This window comes from Sceloporus occidentalis, unplaced genomic scaffold (assembly GCF_023333645.1).
Source record: "Sceloporus occidentalis isolate IW3139 unplaced genomic scaffold, rSceOcc1.0.p SCAF_36, whole genome shotgun sequence".
In the NCBI taxonomy this organism is placed as follows: domain Eukaryota; kingdom Metazoa; phylum Chordata; class Lepidosauria; order Squamata; family Phrynosomatidae; genus Sceloporus; species Sceloporus occidentalis.
The window spans coordinates 9,821,255-9,844,505 of record NW_028317016.1 but is presented as its reverse complement, the minus strand read 5'-3'; the positions used below and the strand labels follow the sequence as shown (position 1 = coordinate 9,844,505).

The 23,251-nt window shown below is 41.4% G+C and overlaps 1 protein-coding gene across 1 annotated transcript in view; it reads left to right on the top strand.

The window, feature by feature from the left end:
• LOC149297929 (ubiquitin domain-containing protein 1) overlaps nucleotides 1-23,251 on the top strand; it is a 55,406-nt gene that overhangs the window by 19,706 nt on the left and 12,449 nt on the right. The window contains exon 2 of the mRNA XM_089488113.1: nucleotides 19,401-19,637. Within this exon, the coding sequence (XP_089344239.1) occupies nucleotides 19,401-19,637 (237 nt within the window). The remainder of the gene's footprint in view (nucleotides 1-19,400; nucleotides 19,638-23,251) is intronic.

Below are 23,251 nucleotides of genomic sequence, written 5' to 3'. Positions count from 1 at the left end.
TTCACTTTCATGAAGCAGAACAGTTTTTTTTATGCGTTCATTGATTTAATTGAGGCGAAGTGCCCAAGCATGTTGTCATATCGTAACACTTAGGGACAGCAGTCATGAAGATGAACCCCAGGTGGCTGGGGCAGGGAATTAGTCTTAACTTTCGTAAATACATCGCTGACTGTAAGATGTACTAGATGAAGGTAAGTATAGCCTTTATCATTCATTACAAACAATGCTCTTCCTCCTTTTTGTTATTAGCTGGTGAAGGCAAAACGCATGCCCCCAATGCAGTGGATAGACCTCACACGTTCCTTTGGGTTGCGCTGGGAGGTCTGATGTGCAGACTGTCACAGAACAATGCTCTGAGGACTTGCAAACTCAATTTATGTTTACCAAGGAAACTATTTTGGCAAAGAGCCTCAATTGTGTTTTCCAGATTATTGGGGATATGTTTATGTTCAAGTCCATTGGTAATACACTAAACTTGTAGAGTGTTTTCTTCCTGAATGACAAGTGCTTATGTTGGGAACTCAGCTGTTTATTAACCCCTTCAGTACCGGGACGTACCTGGTACTTCCTGGTTAACAGTCACCGGTAGACCGGGACGTACCAGGTACGTCCCCTCCAAAAAACGCCCCCACATCACCACAATCGCGGTGATCGTTGGGGGCGCTGCTGCTGCTGTCTGCCCAGGACAGCACAGCCTGTCTAAGCCCGCCCCCAAGCCCACGATCACTCCCACGGAGTGATTCTCTAGGCAGAAACTGCGATTGCAGAAAAATCTGCAATCGCGGTTTCAGCTGCCACAGGCAGCTTCAGGGAAGGGTGGAGGGGTATTGAATGGGTCCTCACACAAGTGTGGGGACCTGATCCAACACCCCCCTGCTGCCTGATCGCTCCATGAGAGCGTCAGTGCAGCGTTAACCCCTTCAATGCCGCGATCGCGGCATTGAAGGGGTTAATTCCCGTTTTTTAGGGGGTTCTGCTGCTGGTGGTCTGCCTGGAAGCCCAGGCAGACAAGCAACAGCAAAAACGAGCCCCCAGAAGTCCTCTGATCAGTCCTGTAGGACTGATCAGAGAGACTCCTCCCCTACAATCTCCAGTCTATTGGAGATTGTGTCCCAGCTGCCAGAGGCAGCTTCAGGGACAGGGAGACAGGGTTCTTTGGTCTCCACATGAGTGTGGAGACCAGACCTCCCCCACCCCCACCCTTCCTCAGTTAACCCCTACCCCCCTCTTCCTCAATTAACCCCTTCAATGATGCGATTGTGTATGACCCCCATCACAGCATTGCAGGGGTTAATATTAGTCCCCACAAGCTTGTGGGGACTAAATATCAATCAATGCTGTGCTTCAATGGAGCATCAGCATTGAAAGAGTTAAAAAAAATAATGTAAAAAATAATAATAATAATGAAAAATTTTTTTTTTTATAAATAAATAAATTAAAAAAAAATAATAAAATAATAATAATAATAATAAAAAAATAACAGCACTGACCTGAAAGTCCAGGGTGCTTCCAGGTCAAATGCTGGGCTGATCAGATCACTCCTGGCCAATAGGAGTGATCGGATCATTATGGCAGCCCACGGATGACCCTGCTCTACAAAGAGAGAGGGGTCATCTAGGGTAATTATGAAAAAACACAAATTATTAATAAATGAAATAATCATAATTATTACCTGATCACTTGTCGGTGACATTTTAAGTCGCTGATTATTGATCGGTCTCCCTGATTGATGTCAGCGGCCTAAACCTGTCACTTACAAGTAATCTGATGAAAAAAATATTTAAAAAAATGTAAATGCACATGTTCCAGTTTTGCCCTCATAGCTTCCTCAAAAAATACATGAACTATGCATGTGAGGCCTTGTTGGAACCGGGGGGTGTTGGTGAACAAAATGTGGTGTTTTTTTTCCAGTGTTACACATATGCTGTGCAAGAAATAAATTGCAACATTGAAATGTATGCGTTAAAAACGCAATAAAATAATTTCCCTGTGAAGTTTGGCAGACATCAGTGAAGAAATGGCTGGCTGAAAACTGTCAAAACTACCCTAGTTGAACACCTTGACTCGTCTACTGTTCATAAATATATACTTTTATGGGGTAATTTACAGTGGGGGGGCTTCCAAAATGTCCCAAATGGGATATGGGCCCAGGAAACCAATTTCTGAAAACTTGCGCATGTTCCAGTTATGGCCTCATGGCTTCCTCAAAAAATGCATGAACCATGCATGTGAGGCCGTGTTGGAACCGGGGGGTGTTGGTGAACAAAATGTGGTGCTTTCTTCCACTGTTGCACATATGCTGTGCAAGAAATAAATTTTAACATTGAAATCTATTTGTTAAAAACGCAATAAAATAAATTTTCCGTGAACTTTGGCAGACATCAGTGAAGAAAAGGCTAGCTGAAAACTGTCAAAACTACCCTAGTTGAACACCTTGACTTGTCTACTGTTCATAAATATATACTTTTATGGGGTAATTTACAGCAGGGGGCTTCCAAAATGTCCCAAATGGGATATGGGCCCAGGAAACCAATTTCTGAAAATTCCAAATGTGAAAACGAAAATGCGCATGTTCCAGTTTTGCCCTCATAGCTTCCTCAAAAAATGCATGAACCATGCATGTGAGGCCTTGTTGGAACCGGGGGATGTTGGTGAACACAATTTGGTGTTTTGTTCTGCAGTTGCACATATTCTATACAAAATATAATATAAAATCTAAAGCAACATTGCAACATATGCAAAAAAACCCCAAAAAATATAAAAATACCTCAAAATTTGGCAGCAATCGGCGATAAAATCCCTGTTTGAAAAGTGTCAAAATGACCCTAGTTGTACACCTTGACTTATCTACTTTTCATAAACATATAATTTTGGGGGGATAATCAGTATTTGTGACAACTATTGCAGTTATTAGACTACCATGCCAAATTTGAAAAAAATTACATTTCAAAAACGTGATGCATGCCTTGCAATATTTGCCCTATACTGGTCAAAATAGATAAAAATCCTGGCCATGTTGGGTGGTTTCCAAATCAGGACAAGTTAATGAATATATTTGGAATAATTTTTTCCCATTGGTTTAATGTGTGTACAATTTGTATGTATACAAAACTGTAAAAAAATGCGGTTTTTTTTTTCATTTTTTCCCCACTTTTTCCAGTTTTTTTCAAACAAAACAATGTACTACCCAGCTTACTATGGTTTCAAATGAAAGCCCTACTTGTGCTGAAAAAAACAATATATGATTTGTGTGGGTGCACCAATTGATAAGAGAGAAATTACAGTTGAAGAAAGACATGGCAAAAACACAAAAACGGCTCCGGTCCTTTAGCGACACCCTAGCTTAAAAATCCCGGTCCTGAAGGGGTTAATTAAGCAGATCTGCTTGCAATGTCCTCTATATCCATTTTAAAGGGACACTCTAGCCTTGTATGTAAGCAGATATGAGAGCTGTGTGGTCCCTTTACATTTGTATCCATTTTCCAAATGCATGAGTTATTCTGCAGAATACCCCATATTTATTTTGCCCTCTCCCAGCTATCTTTCAAGTGTCCAATACCACTGCTAGCTTTGAAAATGCTGCAGGTGGTGGCCTTTTCGGTTCAACTGAGTTCAATTGGAGTGCTTTCCTGCCACTGATAATCTGGCTGCCTGACAGAGAATGGTCAGGCCACAGGATAAGTGGGCAGCTGCAGCTTCTACCTCAGGTAAATAATTTATTTTTGTTTTTTTTTTAAGAATGTGTGTTAAACCACTCAGAGTACTTTATGGTTTCTACTGTAGTAAGGTTTTCAGGTTTTGTAAACTGACACTTTAAGTAACCAGGTTTAAATTGAGTAATGTTAATAATAATTGACTCTAATTTGATTAGACTTGTGCAACTGGACTAAACTATTCAGACAATTTTTTGGTTTCTTTTTTGGCCTATTAATCTTAAGACAAAGAATTTCTGCCCTCTCGGTTCGGACAGCATTAGGAGGGCTTTTCCATTTAGAAACTAAATTGGTTGTCCCTCACTCACCCCCTCTCGTGCTCTCTCACCTTCTTACTTTCACACTGCCTCTCAATGTCTGTCTACCCTCTCCGCCGTCCCTGTCTCCTTCTCCGCAGCTCCGCTTCCTTGCTTGCTTCTGTTTTGGTTTGTCTCATCGGTTCCATTAAGGCCTCCCGGAGTACCTTCACAAAGGGCGGCATTTTCACACACACACTCTGTCCCCTGATTGGAGGAACGAGAGAGAGGCTCTCCCTGTGGTGAGCGCCATGGCTCTGACCTTTTGCGGACATACTCCAAGAGGCCAGTATATTGTAGACTGATACACGAAGACAGATACGTGTTTCTGGACCTCTCTTTCCATCTGCATTATTCTGGCTTCTTGGAGTGCTTCCGTAAAAGGATGTAACCACGGGACAGCCTCTCCCAGTTCCTCCAATCATAGGAGAGGGTGTGCACAGAGGCTCCGCCCTTTTGCAGAAGTGCTCTGGGAAGACGGAGAAGGTAGGTTGTCATTGAGAAACAGTGAGAGTGTAAAAAAAAAAAAATTAGTTTGTTTTGTTGGAGTTCCCCTTTGTTTTTTGGAGGTTTGTATGAATTAACAAAATTGACGCCAATCCGACCATTCAAATCTGAATCATGACCAATTTTATTTTTAGTATGAATGATATGCTAAAATGGTAGAAATTTTTTTTTCACATTTCCCCTTCATAATTGTCACTCAGCTGGTTAAGCTTAACCCCCTAATGACCAATGACATCCAGGCACGTCACAGAAAAACGATACGTTAATGACCATTCTGTTCTGGGACATATTGGGGTTTAACCCCTTGAGGACAATTGCCGGTCCGGGCACATCACGGAAAAACAAGTCGTTAACAACAAATGACGTGCCAGGACCGTCATTTGTTAAAACGGGTGAAAAAAATAGATCCGTGATCGATTTTTTTTCACCCAAACGGCGTTGCTGTAATGCCTCGACCTCGAGGCATTCAGCAACGCCACGATCGGCACCAGAGGCCATGTCTGGCCCCTCCCCGGGGCGTCAACATCCGCCATACAATGTATGGCGGCGGACGCCCGTTTTAAAAGCGTTTAGGAGGCGATCCAGCGACACCAAATGGAATGCCTCGATTAGGAGGCATCCAGCGACACCAAACACTTACAGGGGAACCTTCAAGTTGAAAAAAAATGTACATTTTTTTTAAAAAAAGGCAAAAAAAAAATAGATTTTTGTGAGCAAGTCCTAAAATTAGCACATTAGCTTAAAACAATTCTCACATGAAAAGAGTTAAAATACTGGCATATTAAATGCCCATGGGGTGTCTACTTTTAAAAAATGTATGATTTGATGGGGTAAATAGAATTGGCCGGATTCAACTAGGGCTGAAACAACTAATCGATAAAATCGATAATAATCGATAATGAAAATCGTTGTCAACGATTTTCATTATCGATTAATCAAATCGATTTTTATCGAGCAAATGCTCTGAAAAACTCCTCTCCTTATATAATCTGACCTCAAACAGAGATCGGATTATAACACTAGAATCCAGATCCCCCGCAACGCTGCAGGGGACCTGGATTCCCCTCACTGTCGGCCGGTCTCTCACTTCCGTCTCTCTCCCCCCTCCCATACATCACTCTGCCTCTCTCCCGACTCGTTACTGACAGGCACTTTCACTGCAGCCTCAGCATAAGTGAAGGGCAGTAACGGAGGCGGACTGTGCGCATCGTGCAGACCCCCACCGGCTGACAGAATCATCCTCTCTGTCAGCCGGTGGGAGTCTGCATCGCACAGACAGCCTCCGTTACTGCCCTTCACTTACGCTGAGGCTTCTATGAAGCTGCAGTGAAAGTGCCTGTCAGCAACGGAGCCGGGTAGAGAGGCAGAGCGGTGTATGGGAGGGGGGAGGAGTCAGAGGGAGCCACCCTCCCATACACCACTCTGGCTCCTCCCCCTCCCATACGCCACTCTGCCTCTCTACCCGGCTCCCTGGTGTCTTGGGAACCTCCGTTGCTGACAGGAGGCAGAGTGGAGTATGGGAGGGGGGAGGAGGCAGAGTGGAGTATGGGAGGGGGAGGAGGCAGAGTGGAGTATGGGAGGGGGGAGGAGCCAAAGTGATGTATGGGAGGGGGGAGGAGGCAGAGTGGAGTATGGGAGGGGGGAGGTGGCAGAGTGGTGTATGGGAGGGGGAGGACCCAGAGTGGGGGAGGGGGAGGAGCCAGAGTGGTGTATGGGTGAGTTATAGTGGTGTATGGGGGGGTATTATGAATTTCAGGGAATATAGGGGGTATAAGGCATATCGATATTAGGCATATCAGGGGGGCATAAAACATATCTGGGGTAAAAGGTATATCGGGGTGCTCAGTTGCATATCACTGGCATATACGGAGTATAACGCATATCAGGGGCACAGTGGAATCTGGCATATAAGAGGTATAAGGCATATATGGGGGCAGAGTGGCAAGCTGGGGGTCAGATGTGCATAACTGGGGGCAGTTTGGTAAATAAAAGAAAATATAAACAAGGCTTTTTTTCTCACAGTTTTTATTAAATATGAAAAATAGTTAACATATGAATTAATATTTACTAATAACTTTGTATTAAAACCTAGTTTGAGAAACACCATGTTTGGGTTCTTGTAGCTTTTATTATTATGTCAGTAAAATAAGAAGGCGTATAGAGAGAGGCCATTGCAATAAAGAGATGAAAGTGTAAATTGTACGTTTTTTATTACATTATTTTAAATTAAAAAAAAATGCATTTTTTAATCCGATTAATCGAAAAAATAATCGGTAATCGATTATTAAAATAATCGTTAGTTGCAGCCCTAGATTCAACAATGTCCCAATCAACACGGGGGGGGGGAGGATGGCCACACGTCTAATTTCCAATTAGAAAAATGCACACGTACCAAATGTGGCCTTTTAGTTCCCCCCCAAAAATGACAAACCCATGCATCAGGAGATGTTGCTGAACACATATTGGGGTGTTGTGTGACAGCGGCATATACCAGGAGCTGTAAATTCATACATAACATAGGTGTGTGGGGGAAAATACACACAAAAGAATACTACAGCAAACTTTGAAAAAATTCTGGTGGTAAAATATGTGCATGCAAAGAGTTAAAATACCAGCATTTAAAATACCCTGGGGTGTCTAGTTTTCAAAAATATATGGTTTTGTTGGGCACACTGAAATGGCCTGGCTCAAAGATGTACCAAATAGGGCATGGGCAGTGGATCCCCAAATGCAAAAGTTCAACGTTGAAAAATGCGCATGCCCCAAATGTTGCCCTTTTCCCCCCAAACAGCCAGGCAAAATCATTAATGTGAGGTATCGCTGTACTCGGGAGATGTTGCTAAACACATATTGAGGTGTTTTATGATAGTGACATATACCAGAACCTGTTTATTCATACCTAAAGTAAAATGTCTGTGAAAAAACAAATGCAAAAAAAATTACTACCATAAAGTTTGACAAAGGCTGATGGTAGAATTAGTGCTTGGAAAGGGTTAAAATACTAGCATTTGGAATACCCTGGGCTGTCTAGTTTTCAAAAATATATGACTTGATGGGGTAAATTGCATTGGCCGGCTTCAAAGATACCCGAAATGGCACATGGGGGGAAGAAGTACCAGATTTGGAGAAAATGGCTTTGAAATAGCAAAACGCTACCTGTACTTATTGCCCCATAATGTGTAGAAAAAAGCAAAAAAACATAAAAACAATGGGTATTTCTAAACTCAGGACAAATAGTAGAATCTATTTAGCAGGTTTTTTCATTACCTTTTATAGATGAGTAAAAGATTTTTCAACTAAAAGTTAGAAACAGTCATTTTTTTCTAAATTTTTCACCATATTTTATACTTTTTTTAATAGTAAATAATATGATACAATCAAAACAATGTCATCTAAAGAAAGCCCTTCTTGTCCTGAAAAAAACAATATCTAATGTGTGTGGGTTCAGTAAACGGGAAAGAAGAAAATTACAGCTAAACACGAGCAGCGCAGAAATGTTAAAACGGCCATTGTCACGAAGGGTACAAAAAGTAAAATCAGCCTTTGTCACGAAGGGGTTAAAGAGAATTTTTTATTGAGCTCCTTGTCCTTTTTGTTGGTTGAGTCATTCAAATCCATGTGCATAATCATAAGATCTGAAGAAAGCACTTAATCTGTGTACAGTTCACATTGAGTTTGGGAACTTTTCAAGTTTTCCGAGAACACACAGAAGTCAGAAAGCTTAGGGGTAATCCTCTTCCAACTACAGTCAGTCACTTGAAACGAACATTTACATATAGATGGCAGGGATCTTCCTTGAAGTACTTACAATGCAAGATCAGAAAGCTCTATTTAAAGATAATTGTTGTTACGACAGCATACCTAAATAAGCATATATGTTTTTCAAAAAAGACGTATGTAAAACATATTGTAATTTGACATGGCAGCAGATTGTTCATTGTAGCAAAGCTGATTCCCCTTTTTACAAAATGCTTCTTGTAGGTTATTGAAGGTATGCAGACCGTACTGAAGGCTGTAGCATTACACAAGCGTTCCTGTTGCAGTTTGTAGCCGTTTATCGCTTATTATTGATATATATAATATATGTGTGAACATACATACCTAGGAACTTCTGAGCTCCAACTACCCGGGGCCTTCCCTTGTAGTGGGCGGACTCGATGACGTCAGTGGGCGTTCCTGCTGACATCACAGGAAATATCCCCATTTAAAGGGGAAAAGGGTGGGGAGAGGGGTATGGCATGACCCCACTCCCACGACCAGTAGGATTCGGGTGTTGACCCAGAGAAGTGGTGCCTCCTAGGTTTTTGTATGTATGTGTGTGTGTGTGTGTGTGTATGTATGTATGTATGTAAAATATATATATATATATCACATTGCTGGCTGAATTTTTTTTGATCATATGACATACGGGATTACATGTTTTTCTCCTTTTTTTTTAGGGTTTTGACTAGTACACTCTGTTTTTCTTTATGGTTATTACAAGAACAAGACCTTATTATTCTGTTGGTAAAACAGAAGGCCTTTTTTGTAGCAGTATGAGAGCTTGTGGAAGCGCATATATTTTCCCCATGCTTATAGTACAGAAAAAAAAGTTTAATACACACAGGAGTGAAGGAATCCATTCCAAGTCTAGGCGAGGACAACAAAGCACGTCAGTTGGTGTGTAATTCATAGAGAGAGCCTAAAAACTCTTAAAGGCAAAAATATAAAAAATAAGAAACAGGTTTTTTTGCATAATGTTTTCAGGCAGCTGTGTATTAGCAGTTTGTGTGTGTTCTGGCTCTGTTACCGTTACCTAGTTTACTACACAAACACCCTGAGTGGTTCTTACACTGCATGTGATAAACAATAGAATGGCTTAGTCTTAATCATTCAGCTGGACACTCTGACTCGTGAATATATATGTAAGAGCAGACTTTATTAGTATTGCAATCATTTAGCATTGTGATAAGCAGTCAGCTCAGTGTGGTGGCACAGAATTAGGTAAAACCAGGTTTTTGTCCATGCTAGCCTACACTACTGTATTTTATGCTGAAGGAGGAAAGTCAGTGGTACTTCAACTTTAAGGATTTATTGCATTGAGAAAAGCGTGCAAGTAAATTCTCATACTGTTATTTGCTTTCCGTGGGGAATGCACGGCTAGTGCTTTACAAGAGACATGCTGATTCAGTACTGTTGCCGACACTGCCCTCAGGTTGTAGTCTTAGGGTTCAAAACGAAATAATCCATTAAACATCCCACGAGCATGGCATTATTAATAATGGAGTTATTTGTCGAAAGTTAAGAGGAAATCTAAATATATTGTAGGATATTAACTTCATTCTATCAGTCCTTGAAATCATTCTTGCGTTTCCCAGTATTTAGCATATTCATACCATTTTAAAGAAATACTGTGTCTATGTATCATATTGAACTAAAACAAAGAAAATTACATATCCACACATTCTGAACAAGAAAATAGCTTGTGTTTGATAGCCCAAAACACACGTATACTCCAGCCACAGTTTAGAATAAGTAATTGCATGCTGGGTCACAATAGTGTTATTACAACATTTTAACATTTTCCCTCTTTTTGTGTATATTTTTGTTACTACTTGTTGTAAAGTAAGTGAACAGTCACATTTAGGTTTGTGAGCAGCCCTTTAATATAAGTGACCCTTTTCTCATTTAGTAGGGTTGTGTTTGCTGTTTTATCATCTAAGCTAATATTTAAAGAGGCAAGCACGACAACTTTTTTTGGAATCAATAAAAAAAACTACTGTATAGTTGTAATTCTCATAAATGGTGCTGCTCATAGCATGGCCTCTCATGCAGAGGTGCAGTTTATGTCAGATACTGAAATTTTAAGGTGTCCCTGTTATCAAGGTGCAGATATTCTGGGGAACCCTATGAGTGCTTTGGTCAAGGTGCCCTTTGTCCTTAAAACCTATTTGTGTGAGTACAGAAATACCTTGTCCTTAGGTTGCAACATACCCTTGGTTAAGAAGTGATTTTTAATGACTAATGCATATGTGCCCTTTAAATAAATAAATATATATATACATACATACATACATACATAATCTCAGACGTATAGTCAATTACTTGATGCAGTGAAATTAATAACATAATCCTTCTCTTTTGCATCCCATTACTGTGCGTCTTTACATAGACCACTGAGGATGGGAGTCATCATGACCTGCCCGTTTGGTAAGGGCTATATTTGTCGCTGAAAGGTTTATACCAGGGCTTGACAAATTTGTTTTGATTCTAGGAGCCAGGTTTTTAAACTAAAAAAGTTTTATTTTCAACAAAAATGAATGATGTCCCAAGGGTATCCCCCCCCCCCTTAAATATAGGTCTACTTTCCTTGAACCCCTATTTTTTTTTTAAATACTTACATTTTCGCTTTTCATTTTTTCCCCGCTCTCCTCTGACATGGCGATCCTCTCCCCGTCACGAGGAACTCTTCTGTAAGCCCACCCCCTTGAGCGCCAAGTCTTGAAAGGGGCAGGATGAAGAGCCTCACTGAAGCACTGCCACTCAGCAGCACGATGTGTGCCTAACGCCTAAAAAAATTAAAGCGGCCGGCGGTCTTACCACCTCACCTCGTGAACGTTGGTCTGCCAGCCCGACCACGTTCACGTAATTTTGTTAGGCGGCCGGCTTGCTCACGTGGCCCCCACATTGAAGTCCGATGGGCCGCACGTTGGACGCCATGGCGACCTGGTTTATACCATGTCCTCGTGTTGCCTGACGTGCCTTTTTATTCTGGATGTAAACGTTAAACACTCTTATAATGAAGGAACAAATCAAAGAATTTGGCTGTGGCAGCTATCAGAGAATCTAATCTAATTGTAGGACCAAACCCATAGGCTTATTGCATTGGGAGATTGTCATGTGGGTGTTTATTACCATGGACAGCACCCCTTTTTCTGTGTTTTGCCCATTTTTAAAGGTTGTGTTCAGCTTAGATTAACAAAATAAAGCAGCATCTGTAATTTAATTCTTTTCTCTCAATTAAGTTTTTCCAACTATTGTGGCAACAACCCATCAGCAAATCATGGAATGTCCCAGGGGGGGCTACCTGGAATTCCCTTTTCTGGGCACTGGCTTTGTGAAGGATTCGGTAAGGGTTAGCTATGGGGCATGGCTAGCCCAATGGCTAGTGTTGGAGAATAGGAGGGAAGTGGACACAGAAACCATTCCATCTTTCCAAAGAAAGAGAAAACTGACCCAGGGGAAGCAGCACTTCACCCAGAGACTATAAGCCAAATACCGAGAGTTCCCAGGAATTGCTTTTGTGTCACAAGACAAGTATTCCAGCAAAAAAAAAAATATGAATAATGCAAAATGTTAGGTGTTTTAAAGAATTATTCGGGGAAGAGTTTGGGCATTTAATGGTACAAAGAATACTGTTTCTAGTTATGCATTAATCTACAATATGGTTACATTAAACAGAGTAAGTCAAACTGCACCATGTCAATGTTTTAATTGTATTTGTAGTGGTAGCTGTATATTTTGCTTTTGTAACGCATAATAGATTTTTACTAATTCCTTTAAAAAAGGTGTGTTTCAGTCATGAAACACATTAACTTGCACATACGTCCAGAGCATGGATGGAAAACGAAAATGTACCGTATTTGCTCGATTATAAGACAAGGTTTTTTCCAGAGCAAATGCTCTGAAAAATACCCCTCATCTCATAATCGGGGTTGTCATATAATCAGACCTCAACTAGGTCTGACTATGAGACTAAGATCCAGATCCCCCGCAGTGATGCAGGGGACCTGGATCCTCCTGCCCCCCCCCCCCACTTACTGGTACTTCTGAGTCCCTGGTGCTTAGTCCGGGCAGCGTTTAGAGCTCTGCGCAATTCGCGTACACAACTTCCGCTGCAGCCGGTGAGGGGAACTCTGATCTCTGACAGCCGGAGAAGGTCTGCGCGATGGACGCAGACAACCCCCGCTGCTAGCCTCGCCTCCTCCCAGCTGCAGCAGAAGTTGTGTACTCAAATCGCGTAGAGCTCTACACCCTACCCGGACTATGCACCGGGGACTCAGAAGCTCCGGTAAGTTTGGAGGAGGGAGGGGGAGGGAGTGTTAAATGGGGGTTATAAGGCATTTCTGGAGGCAGAGTGCTCTGTGAAATGCCTTTTAACCCCCTTAATGCCACTCTGCCTCCAGAAATGCCTTATACCTCCCTATATGCCACTCTGCCCCATAATATGCTTTTTAACCCCCTAAATGCCAGAGTGGCATATAGGGGTATAAGGCAATTCTGGAGGCAGAGTGGCACAGTGGCATTTAGAGGGTTAAAAGGCATATCATGGGGCACAGTGGCATATAGGGGGTATAAGGCATTTGTGGGCCAGAGTGGCAAGCCAGGGGGCAGATGTGCATAACTGGGGGGGCAGGTTGAAAAAAAAAAAAAAGAAATAAAAACAAAATATTTTTCTCAATATAGCTTTTATTAAAAAAAATTGTTCACATAGTTTACATGAATTAACATTTACTGGTAAAACTTTTTTCCTATAGGGTCGTCTTATATTCAGGCTTTTTCTTTTTTTCATAAATTAATATTCAGATTTTAGGGGGGCGTTTTATAATCAGGATCGTCTTATAATCGAGCAAATACGGTACTTAAAGTGAAGCACTACCTTTGTTTCCACTTATCAATGCATGTACTACACGGCAATCGTGTCCCTGCTGGCCCAGTTTCATGTTTTGTTTACATCCCCATTATATATTGTGAGAGGCGCTATGTTTATGACCAGGGCCGGCCTTAGGTGTTTAGGCGCCCTATGCAGACTACTTCTCTGGCGCCCCCTCGGGAAAAAAAAAAGAAAGAAAGAGAGAAAAAATCTTGAAACAATTTATGTGCACGTGCAAACAAGTACAATAAAATATAACTGGAAACACTGGTAACAATAATGCACCTTAAATACATTAAATATAGGAAAAAAACTGCTAACAGTGCAATCTTTGTATCAAAAAAATTTGCCCCTAGGCAATTATTTCCTTTGCACCCCCTCCACTCTTTCCCAATGTCCCTTTGTCCCCTCATTCCCAAACCACACCTCTCTTTTACTTACTCCCTGTAGTTCAGATATAGCATTGAAGGTATAGTCCAACAGAATAACACACAAACCCAGCTTTGCAGGTATAGATCAATTGAGGATCACATGTAAACTCAGCAATGAAGGTATAGATCAAATAAACAAATGGAAACCGTACTGCAGGTATAGATCAAATAAATAACATCTACAAACCCTGTATTAGTAGGTATACATAAATAATGTATAGAAACATAGCATAGCAGATATAGATCAACAGAATAACGCACAAATCCGGCTTTGCAGGTATAGATCAACTGGAAATCGCATATAAACTCAGCATTAAAGGTATAAATAAAAAACAACCTAAATTACAGGCATAGATAACAGGTTGCTCACCCCAAAAGCCAGCCCTGGTGTCCACGTAGAACTTGACCAGCACCCAGATTACACACACAAATTACAGCCCAGCCTGAGCCATTTGTGTCCCCAAACAGCCCAGCATGAGACCTCTTTGTCCCATAAACACCCTGCTTGTGCCATCTTTGTCCCATAAACACCCTGCATGTACCATCTTTGCCTTTTCCTAAATCACTTATACATCTATGATACACACAAAACACTTATACAATTACTCTCATTCACTCTGTCATTTACACAATTCCTTCACACAATTATTCATTCTTTCACTTATTCACACAAATCATTTACTGATATTCACTAATGCATTCTCTCAATTCCTTCACACAATTCATCCACACATTAATTCATTAATTCTTTCTCACACAATTTATCCACACATTAATTCATTCATTATCCCTCTCATTCACACAATCTACCCCCTCTCCCCCCTTCTTACTATCTACCTCCCCCTTTCATTTAATTTACCCTGGTGAAGTCCTGTGGTGGGAGCTTCACCACCGAGCTATGGGATATGACGTAGTGTTCCTGACTCAACATGAAGCGCCGCACCGCGACCAAGGCTTCGAGCTCCCACCACCGCAGTCAGGGCAGCGGTAGGGAGCAGAGGAGACAAATGGGGCCGATCGGTTGGTGAAAACTTTTTCATGTGCGATGACTCGGCGCCCCCCTCTCTCTCCCCCTCTCCCTGCCGCCTGGGTGCTGAGCACCCCGTGCACCTGCCTCGGCGTGGCTCCGCTCTGGCCCTGGTAATAGGGCGGCCACACAGCTCGCACACCCCAAAGGCTGGCCCTGTTTACAACACAACTGGATCCAGTAGCCAGTGGTGGTCAATTAGCTTGTTTACTTCCAAAATCTTGTATGCTAAGTTGAATTTGTTATTTTAGATTTTCTGTTTATCTGTACCAGCAGTGGACACACTTTACTTACAAAGACACTGTGAAAAGCTCTCAGTTGTATAGCCTCTAATTTGACTGATTTCTATATTCAGCTTACTGCATCCTAGTAGTTTATAGAAGATATGATTATTTATGTTCTAAATTTATGTTCTCTGAAAACATTGAAAATAGTACGTCATCCTTCTTGTGAAGGAGGAAGTGACTCAGAGCTTTGTGTCAAAAGCTGGAAAATGAGCAACAGGCTGACAGCAAGAATTTGATAGTACTGGGGCAAACCTATAATGACATGGGTTGAGATACTGCTCTTGGCATGAACATAGCCCTGACCTTTTAAGGCCAGTGCGAGGTGTGGCCACCATGGATGCATCCTGGTGTGTTCTCTAGGTAAGCAACACACGCGCCCGGCCATCCACATGCTCATGTGCCCATTGTAGACACTTTCAACAGTGGACAGGGGTCAGCATGGGCACCCTGACTGGTCTGCGGCTACGCAGCCCCATACGCAACAAATTGTGATGCACTGTGTGTTCTGACCCCCTTCTATCAGAACCAGAATTAACTTTTTCAGCAATTTACAATATACAGTAGCTCGTCTGTTGGATTTGACCACACATGCCTCAATAAGCCTTGGCCGCCCATGACCCTGTGGCCAGTTCACCGCTTTTCCTTCTTTGGACCACTTCTGATAGGTACTGACCACTGCACATTTTTGGAGGTGCTCTGACCCAGTCGTCTACCCATCACAATTTGGCCCTTGTCAAAGTCACTTGGATCCTTCCACTACATTTTTCCTGCTTCTAACACATCAACTTTGAGGACAAAATGTTCAATTGGTGCCTGATGTGTCCTACCCACTGACAGGTACCATGATAAGATTATTAGTGTTATTCCCTTCACCTGTCAGTGGTCATAATGTTATGGCTGATCGGTGTGTGTGTTTATACATTATATATACTTTTTATTTTTTGCAATTTTCTTAGGACAGTTTGCATAACCCTTGTGTACCAGTGAACAAAATCACATGGTAGATCTGTATGCGTGAAATAATGTTCGGTTTTCCCTGTAGAGGATAAGACATTGACATCACAAAAATGTGTCTGGTAACGGCAGGATCTGCCATCATTCCCTACACACTCTGTTTTGCATATAGTGTTTTGTTTTGTTTTATAGTTTGTTTTTATTACTTGGTTATGTTATTTTATTGCATGTTTCTGTGATTATTTATGTTCTGTTTGCCCATAAAGCCTTATAATAAGTTAATGAACTTTAAGTGTATGAAAATAAGACGTCCACTAGCGCTGTTTGTTTCCACGTCCTAAACTCATATGTCTTGTCACTAATGTGACAACGCACCTCAGTACCCTGTGACTGTTTCTTTGCTGCATCTGCCTGCTTGTTTTCTTCATTCAAGTATGACAGTTTAAGCTTCATGCTACGTCCCTTTCAGTGGTCAATAATGTGAAATGCTCAGTAATTGTTCTTCTTAGCCAACTACTTATGGGGAAACAGTGACTTTATTGAAAATATTTGATGTACAAATGTGTTTTTATTTATTACTTAAATTAGTGTGTAAAGCAGATCATGCTGACTAATTAACCATCATTTTGGCTACTAGGGAACTGAACGATTTCAAAATTAGTCCCATTTCTGCTGTTCTTTTATTCATGTTATATATCTATAGGTATAAAATGATGAAGTATAATACTTTTCTGTAAGACATTAGAACATCTGTAGTAGTACATCCACAATCTAAAATCCTAAATATAAGTTATCAGAACCAACTAGGGTCATATAATAATGTGGAAGCTGTTAATTTTCTCTGATTTGGCCAACGTGTGTTCTTCTGCTGACAGCCCTGCCATTTGATAAGTTAGCTTGTTCCAGCTCCCCATATGTATTCCTGACGATTGGTGTGACATGTATGTCATCATCATTTCATGTCAGATTTTCGTGGGATTGTCGATGTCTATGGGCCAAATGAGCCTTTCCTTTTTTTTCTGGTTGGTCAGGACTGCCAGTCCAGCTGGCATTTCCAGTGATTTAAACCATATGTTCCAAACTCGATTCAGCGACATCAGTATGTTAGAGAGTCACGTTTCCAATTACTGCTAAATCTGTCCGGTTTGAAAAGCCATTCTCCAATGGTATGGAGCTGATAGGCAGGCAGAAACATTTGCGCCCGGCCAGGCAGCTTCGCGGTTTGCTTATTGTAACCACTCCAGACTTCTAGTACATTAGCATTAATCCGTTAATATGTGTCTTAAAGTGAGAACCTCTAGCGCACAAATGTGCCTCCGCTAAACCATAAACCTCTGTGTGGTGAAATTCTAGCTGGGCAATTCTAGGTAGCCATAGCACCTAATATTTTGTGATATCTTATGCTGATTTCTTTGGATGCCTCAACTGTACCATCTGGTGGTACTTTGTGATCTCCATAAACTTCACCTGGGTTCAATGAGACAGAACAAAGTGAAATTATTTTTTAAAGGGAGAAACTGCTAGAGATTTGTGGTTTCCACTCCCTCGTTGCTATATATTATGAAGGGCCAACTCAAGAGGGTTTCTGCAGCTGGCCATGTATAATGGATAATTAAATGTGTTGTGAAACTTTGAAGAAATTCCTCTGATTTAAGTATACATTATACTTGGACAGCCAACTCTTCCTGCAGAAAAAAACTTAACGGGGTTTGTTATGTATACTGAACTCAAGAGGCTGAAACACAACTCCTCCTTTAGGGAATAAACCACAATATTACATTTGTGGTTCTGTATGACAACTATGTAAAAACAGCATATGTGAATTATATAGACTGTTTAATAAAATTTTAAAATGGCTTTTATATACGTATTTTAACTGCTACCTATTAAAAGAATGTGACCCGTGTTAATATAGAGCCAAGGAGGAAACTCATTTTTGTTAACTTCATTGGTAATTAAAGCCTCTGGCTCAGGTGGAGAAGAAGAGTTTCTGTCTTAGTTTGGCAGGTGCCTGGATTGCGATCTCTTATTAGTGCCAGCATGTTTCATAAGATTTGGTGTGCCAGTCAAGCCACCTTCCCGTGAAAGCTTCTATTCAGCCTGGCTCAGGTCTTCGATGCAGTAAAGTTGCAGCACAGGTTCTGTTATAGCTGTGTTTATCGTTTGCCAGTCTGGCACAGGTAAGCGAACAAGACTGCTGTTTGAAACAAACCCTATTGTTTAGTTATAGCAGATCTTTTCCCCAATACTACATTTCACAGTAACCATGTTCACAGGATAAAAAAAAAAACATCATCTGTGTATATCATGGGAACAGCTATTTTATCCAACATTTTGCATGATCTTTTATGGTAAGTACTTTCTCATCCTCTCATTTATTAATTTGTTGACTGGTCTTTATAAGCGTAGGGGAGGTGAAGGAAACCTCAGAACAGAAAATCTTGCCTTTTATTAGGTGAAAGCTCATACTAAATGTCTCCAAAAAATTACACTGATTCACAAATCAAAAGCTCAGGGTCTTGGCAGCTTCCAAACATGACTACTACTCCCAAAGGCTCTCATGGCAGCACTTCCCCATTAGTGACATGTCACAATGTCATATTCTGTGGACATGGTCAGATCTGGGATTAAATTCAACCCTGTCCCTTTAAGTCCATGGGCCAATAAAATGACCTGTGTATTGCTAGATACACGTGGCCACAAGCTATGCTCTTACACTTGAAAAAAGTGTGTAGCACTTTGTATTTACCTAGTGGCCTCACACTAAAGGATGGCGCCTGCCGCATTTCCCACCTGGCCAGTTGTGTCCTGCCTGTCCCGTATTTCTTCCTCTAAATTTAGAATAAAATGTAAGGTCCCAGGCTAGTAGATTTAATGTAACTGTGACATGTAAAGAGATTCTTCAAAAGGATTATTCCTAAAACGTATAGCAATTTATTATTACGGTCGTGACTTGTTTTCTCAATGCAAAGTTGCGGCAGCACAATAGAGATAAATCGTCTCCAGATAACATACAGAAAATGTGTTGTCAAATTGCTTCATCACCCCCTGTTTCTCCACTCTTTGTCCACATCGTCTTTGTCACATGTACTTCAGAGAAGCCGTATGTTTTCAACATCACAGTACAGTTGAAGCTGCATTACTCATTGTTATAATATTCACTGTTAGAATGGTTAAGCACTTTATTGGAGTGTCCCCTTTTCACTAATAAGTATTCTGGCCCTCTTTAAAGAAAATTCATCATATGAATATTGTGTAATCACATGTTTAAACAGAGTCAATTGCCTATTAATGACTTCTGGCAATCTTTTGTACGTTGGCATTAATTGTATACATCACTGCATTTTGTCTCTTGGAATAAACTGTATGAGTGGTTTGTCTGGCTTGATTTTAAAAATGTTATGTTATGTATCAACCCATTCCAGGTGCACTGAAGTTTAGTAAGGGGCAAACATATAGATCACCTTGTTGGATGGGTGTCAGTGTGAATAAATACAAATAGGAATCAGGTATAATTGTACCTGTGTGAGCATCTTTTTTTTTTATTTTTCAGTGGCCTTAGGTCGTAACCAACCATTGAAAAAAGACAAACCCAAATGGAAAAGTGACTACCCCATGACTGATGGACAGTTGCGCAGCAAAAGGGATGAGTTCTGGGATACAGCACCTGCCTTTGAAGGACGTAAAGAGATTTGGGACGCACTGAAAGCAGCAGCACACGCCTTTGAGAGTAATGATCACGAGCTGGCGCAGGCAATCATAGATGGTGCAAGTATAACATTACCACACGGTAGGTTCCTTATGCATATGTGTGAGACAGGTTCTGCTGTGGAAATGTAATGAGAGTTCGGAGTGCCTGTAAACCCGCTACTGTAACTCTTCAGTCTCAGGCACCAGTTGTAGCAGGAAGCATTTTGTTGTTACACACGTTAACATGCCAAGGATTGATTGAAGATGAATCCATATTTTCTGTATCTGCTACTAAGGACAAGTTGTAACAAGTAAGTAACCAACAAATGCCTTGTATTTTGCCACCAACCAATGAGAGAAGATCAGATGGATATCACTAGGAGAGAGCTCCTGTATATATACATATATGGCATATTTGTGTAGATAAAGCTAGTATGCACCACACATACATATAGGGTCATGAATGCACACGTTTGAAGAATTGTCAGAACAAGAGAAAACCAATGTGGATAAATAAAAATGTAAAGGGGGCAAAAAAAAGGAAGGCAGTGAGGAAGCACTAAAAAGCTATCGGGGAAAAAAATAAAATATGTAAAAATCAGATAAAAGCAGCAAAAGTGGAGACAGAAAGACTCATTGCCAAAGAGAGTAAAACAAACCCCAAAATGTTCTTTAACTATATAAATAGTAAAAAGGTTAAAAATGAAAGTGTTGGCCCCTTAAAAAGTAATGAGGGAGAAGTTAGACGGGGATCAGGAAAAAGCTAATCTATTAAATATATTCTTCTCTGCTGTATTCACAGAGGAAAATGAAATGCCAGGTAATATACAGCAGGATGAGATAAATGCCCCAGTACATGTCGCCTGTCTAACCCAGGAAGAAGTGCAGTGCCGCCTAAAAAAAATCAAAATAGACAAATCACCAGGTCCAGATGGCATTTACCCCCGCGTTCTAAGGGAGTTAAGTAATGTAATAGACAGACCCCTATTTCTAATATTCAAGGACTCTATAGTGACAGGGTCTGTTCCCCAGGGCTGGCGCATAGCAAATGTTGTGCCAATATTCAAAAAGGGGACAAAAAGTGACCCGGGGAGTTAGTTTAACTTCTGTTGTGTGTAAACTGTTTGAGGGTTTCCTAAGAGATGCTATTTTGGAGTATCTCAACGAAAATAAATGTATGACTCCATATCAGCATGGGTTTACAAGGGATCGGTCCTGTCAAGCTAACCTGATCAGCTTTTATGAGGAGGTGAGCTCAAAACTGGATCGGGGTGAATCGCTGGATGTCGTATATCTTGATTTTTCCAAAGCATTTGATTAGGGCTGCAACAACTAATCGATAATAATCGATAATGAAAATCGTTGCCAACGAATTTCATTATCGATTAGTTGAATCGATTTTTATCGATTATTAAATGAGGGTTTTTTCAGAGCAAACGCTCTGAAAAATACCCCTCATTATATAATCTGTTTAGTCTGACTCACAGCAGCAGCTCCTACTTACCAGCCCCTCCCTGTAATCACTGTGACAACTGGCGCCGCCCCCTTCCTTCTCCCAGAAGGCCAGAACCACATGGCTGTGATACTCATCTAACTGTAAGTATAAAATTAATATTTGGGCTGCTGAAAGTTAGGGGAGGTGGGGGTTAATTTAGGGGCTGTTATGGTTAATGGGGTGTTTAGGGTTCATTTAGGGGCAGTTATGGTTAATGGGGTGTTTAGGGTTAATTTAAGGGCAGCTATGGTTAATGGGGTGTTTAGGGTTAATTTAGGGGCAGCTATGGTTAATGGTGTGTTTAGGGTTAATTTAGGACCAGCTGTGGTTAATGGGGTGTTTGGGGTTAATTTGAGGCAGTTTTGGTTAATGGTATGTTTAGGGTTAATTTAGGGGCTGTTGTGGTTCATGGGGTCTTTAGGGTTAATTTAGGGGATGCTGTGGTTGATGGGGTCTTAAGGGTTAATTTAGGGGCAGTTATGGTTAATGGGGTGTTTAGGGTTAATTTAATGATGAGGACTGAGGGTTAATTTTATTAAAGTTAACTTAAGGTGCAGTTAGAGATAAAGGGGGGCAAACTAAGGGGAATCTAAATCCTGGGGCAGTGAAGATTAACCCAGTACTTATTTATAAAAGTATGGTCTGTGACTCTATGAGGGGACTATGAGATATCTGGGGGGTATAAGGCATATCTGGGGAGGACGGAGTGACATATCTGGGGGTATAAGGCATATAGGGTATATAAGGCATATGTGGGGAGGGCAGTGTGGCATGTCTGGGGAGGACAGAGTGGTGTATCAGGGTGTATAAGGCAGATCTGGGGCCACAGTGGCATATCTGGGGGTAGAGTGGAGTGGCTTATCTGGGGGTAGAGTGGAGTGGCATATGTGGGGAGGGCAGTGTGGCATGTCTGGGAGGCAGTGTGGCATGTCTAGGGAGGATGGAGTGGTGTATCGGGGTATAAGGTGTATCAGGCACAGTGGCATATGTGGGGGTAGAGTGGAGTGACATATGTGGGAGGCAGCGTGGAGTGGCATATGTGGGAGGCAGAGTGGCATATGTGGGAGGCAGCGTGGAGTGGCATATGTGGGAGGCAGAGTGGCATATGTGGGAGGCAGAGTGGCATATGTGGGAGGCAGCGTGGAGTGGCATATGTGGGAGGCAGCGTGGAGTGGCATATGTGGGAGGCAGCGTGGAGTGGCATATGTGGGAGGCAGCGTGGCATATGTGGGAGGCAGAGTGGAGTGGCATATGTGGGGGGCAGCGTGGCATATCTGGGAGGCAGCGTGGCAAGCCTGGGCTCAAACGTGCATAAATTGGGGGGGGCTGGTTGCGAAATAAAGGCAAGAAATGCATTTTATCAAAGTTTTTTTATTATGCTGTTTGTATTTAATATAATTTGTTTATTACATTATTTTAAATAAATGAAAAATTTACATTCATTTTTTTTATCCGATTAATCGAAAAAATAATCGGCCAACTAATCGATTATGAAAATAATCGTTAGTTGCAGCCCTACATTTGATACGGTGCCACATAAAAGGCTGGTACATAAAATGAGAATGCTTGGGCTGGGGGAGAATGTGTGTATGTGGGTAAGTAACTGGCTCAGTGATAGGAAACAGAGGGTGGTTATTAATGGTACATACTCTGAGTGGGTGACTGTTGCTAGTGGGGGTACCACAGGGGTCAGTTTTGGGTCCTATTCTTTTTAATATATTTATTAATGACCTTGTAGAGGGATTGTATAGTAAAGTATCAATCTTTGCAGACGATACTAAGCTCTGTAACGTGGTTAACACAATAGAGGACAGTGCACGATTACAAATGGATCTGCATAGGTTGGAGGCTTGGGCCGGGATGTGGCAGATGAGGTTCAATACAGATAAATGTAAGGTTCAATACAGATAAATGTAAGGTTATGCACATGGGGAAGAAAAATCCAGGCTGGGAATATGTATTAAATGGGAAAACACTGGGGACGACTGACATGGAAAAGGACTTAGGAGTTTTAATTAACAGTAAATTTACCTGTAGCGACCAGTGTCAGGCAGCTGCTGCTAAGGCAAATAAAATCATGGGGTGCATCAAAAGGGGCATAGATGCCCACGACAAGGAAATAATTCTACCACTGTACAAATCACTAGTGAGACCACACATGGAATACTGTGTACAGTACTGGGCACCAGTGTACAAGAAAGATATAGTGGAGCTGGAGA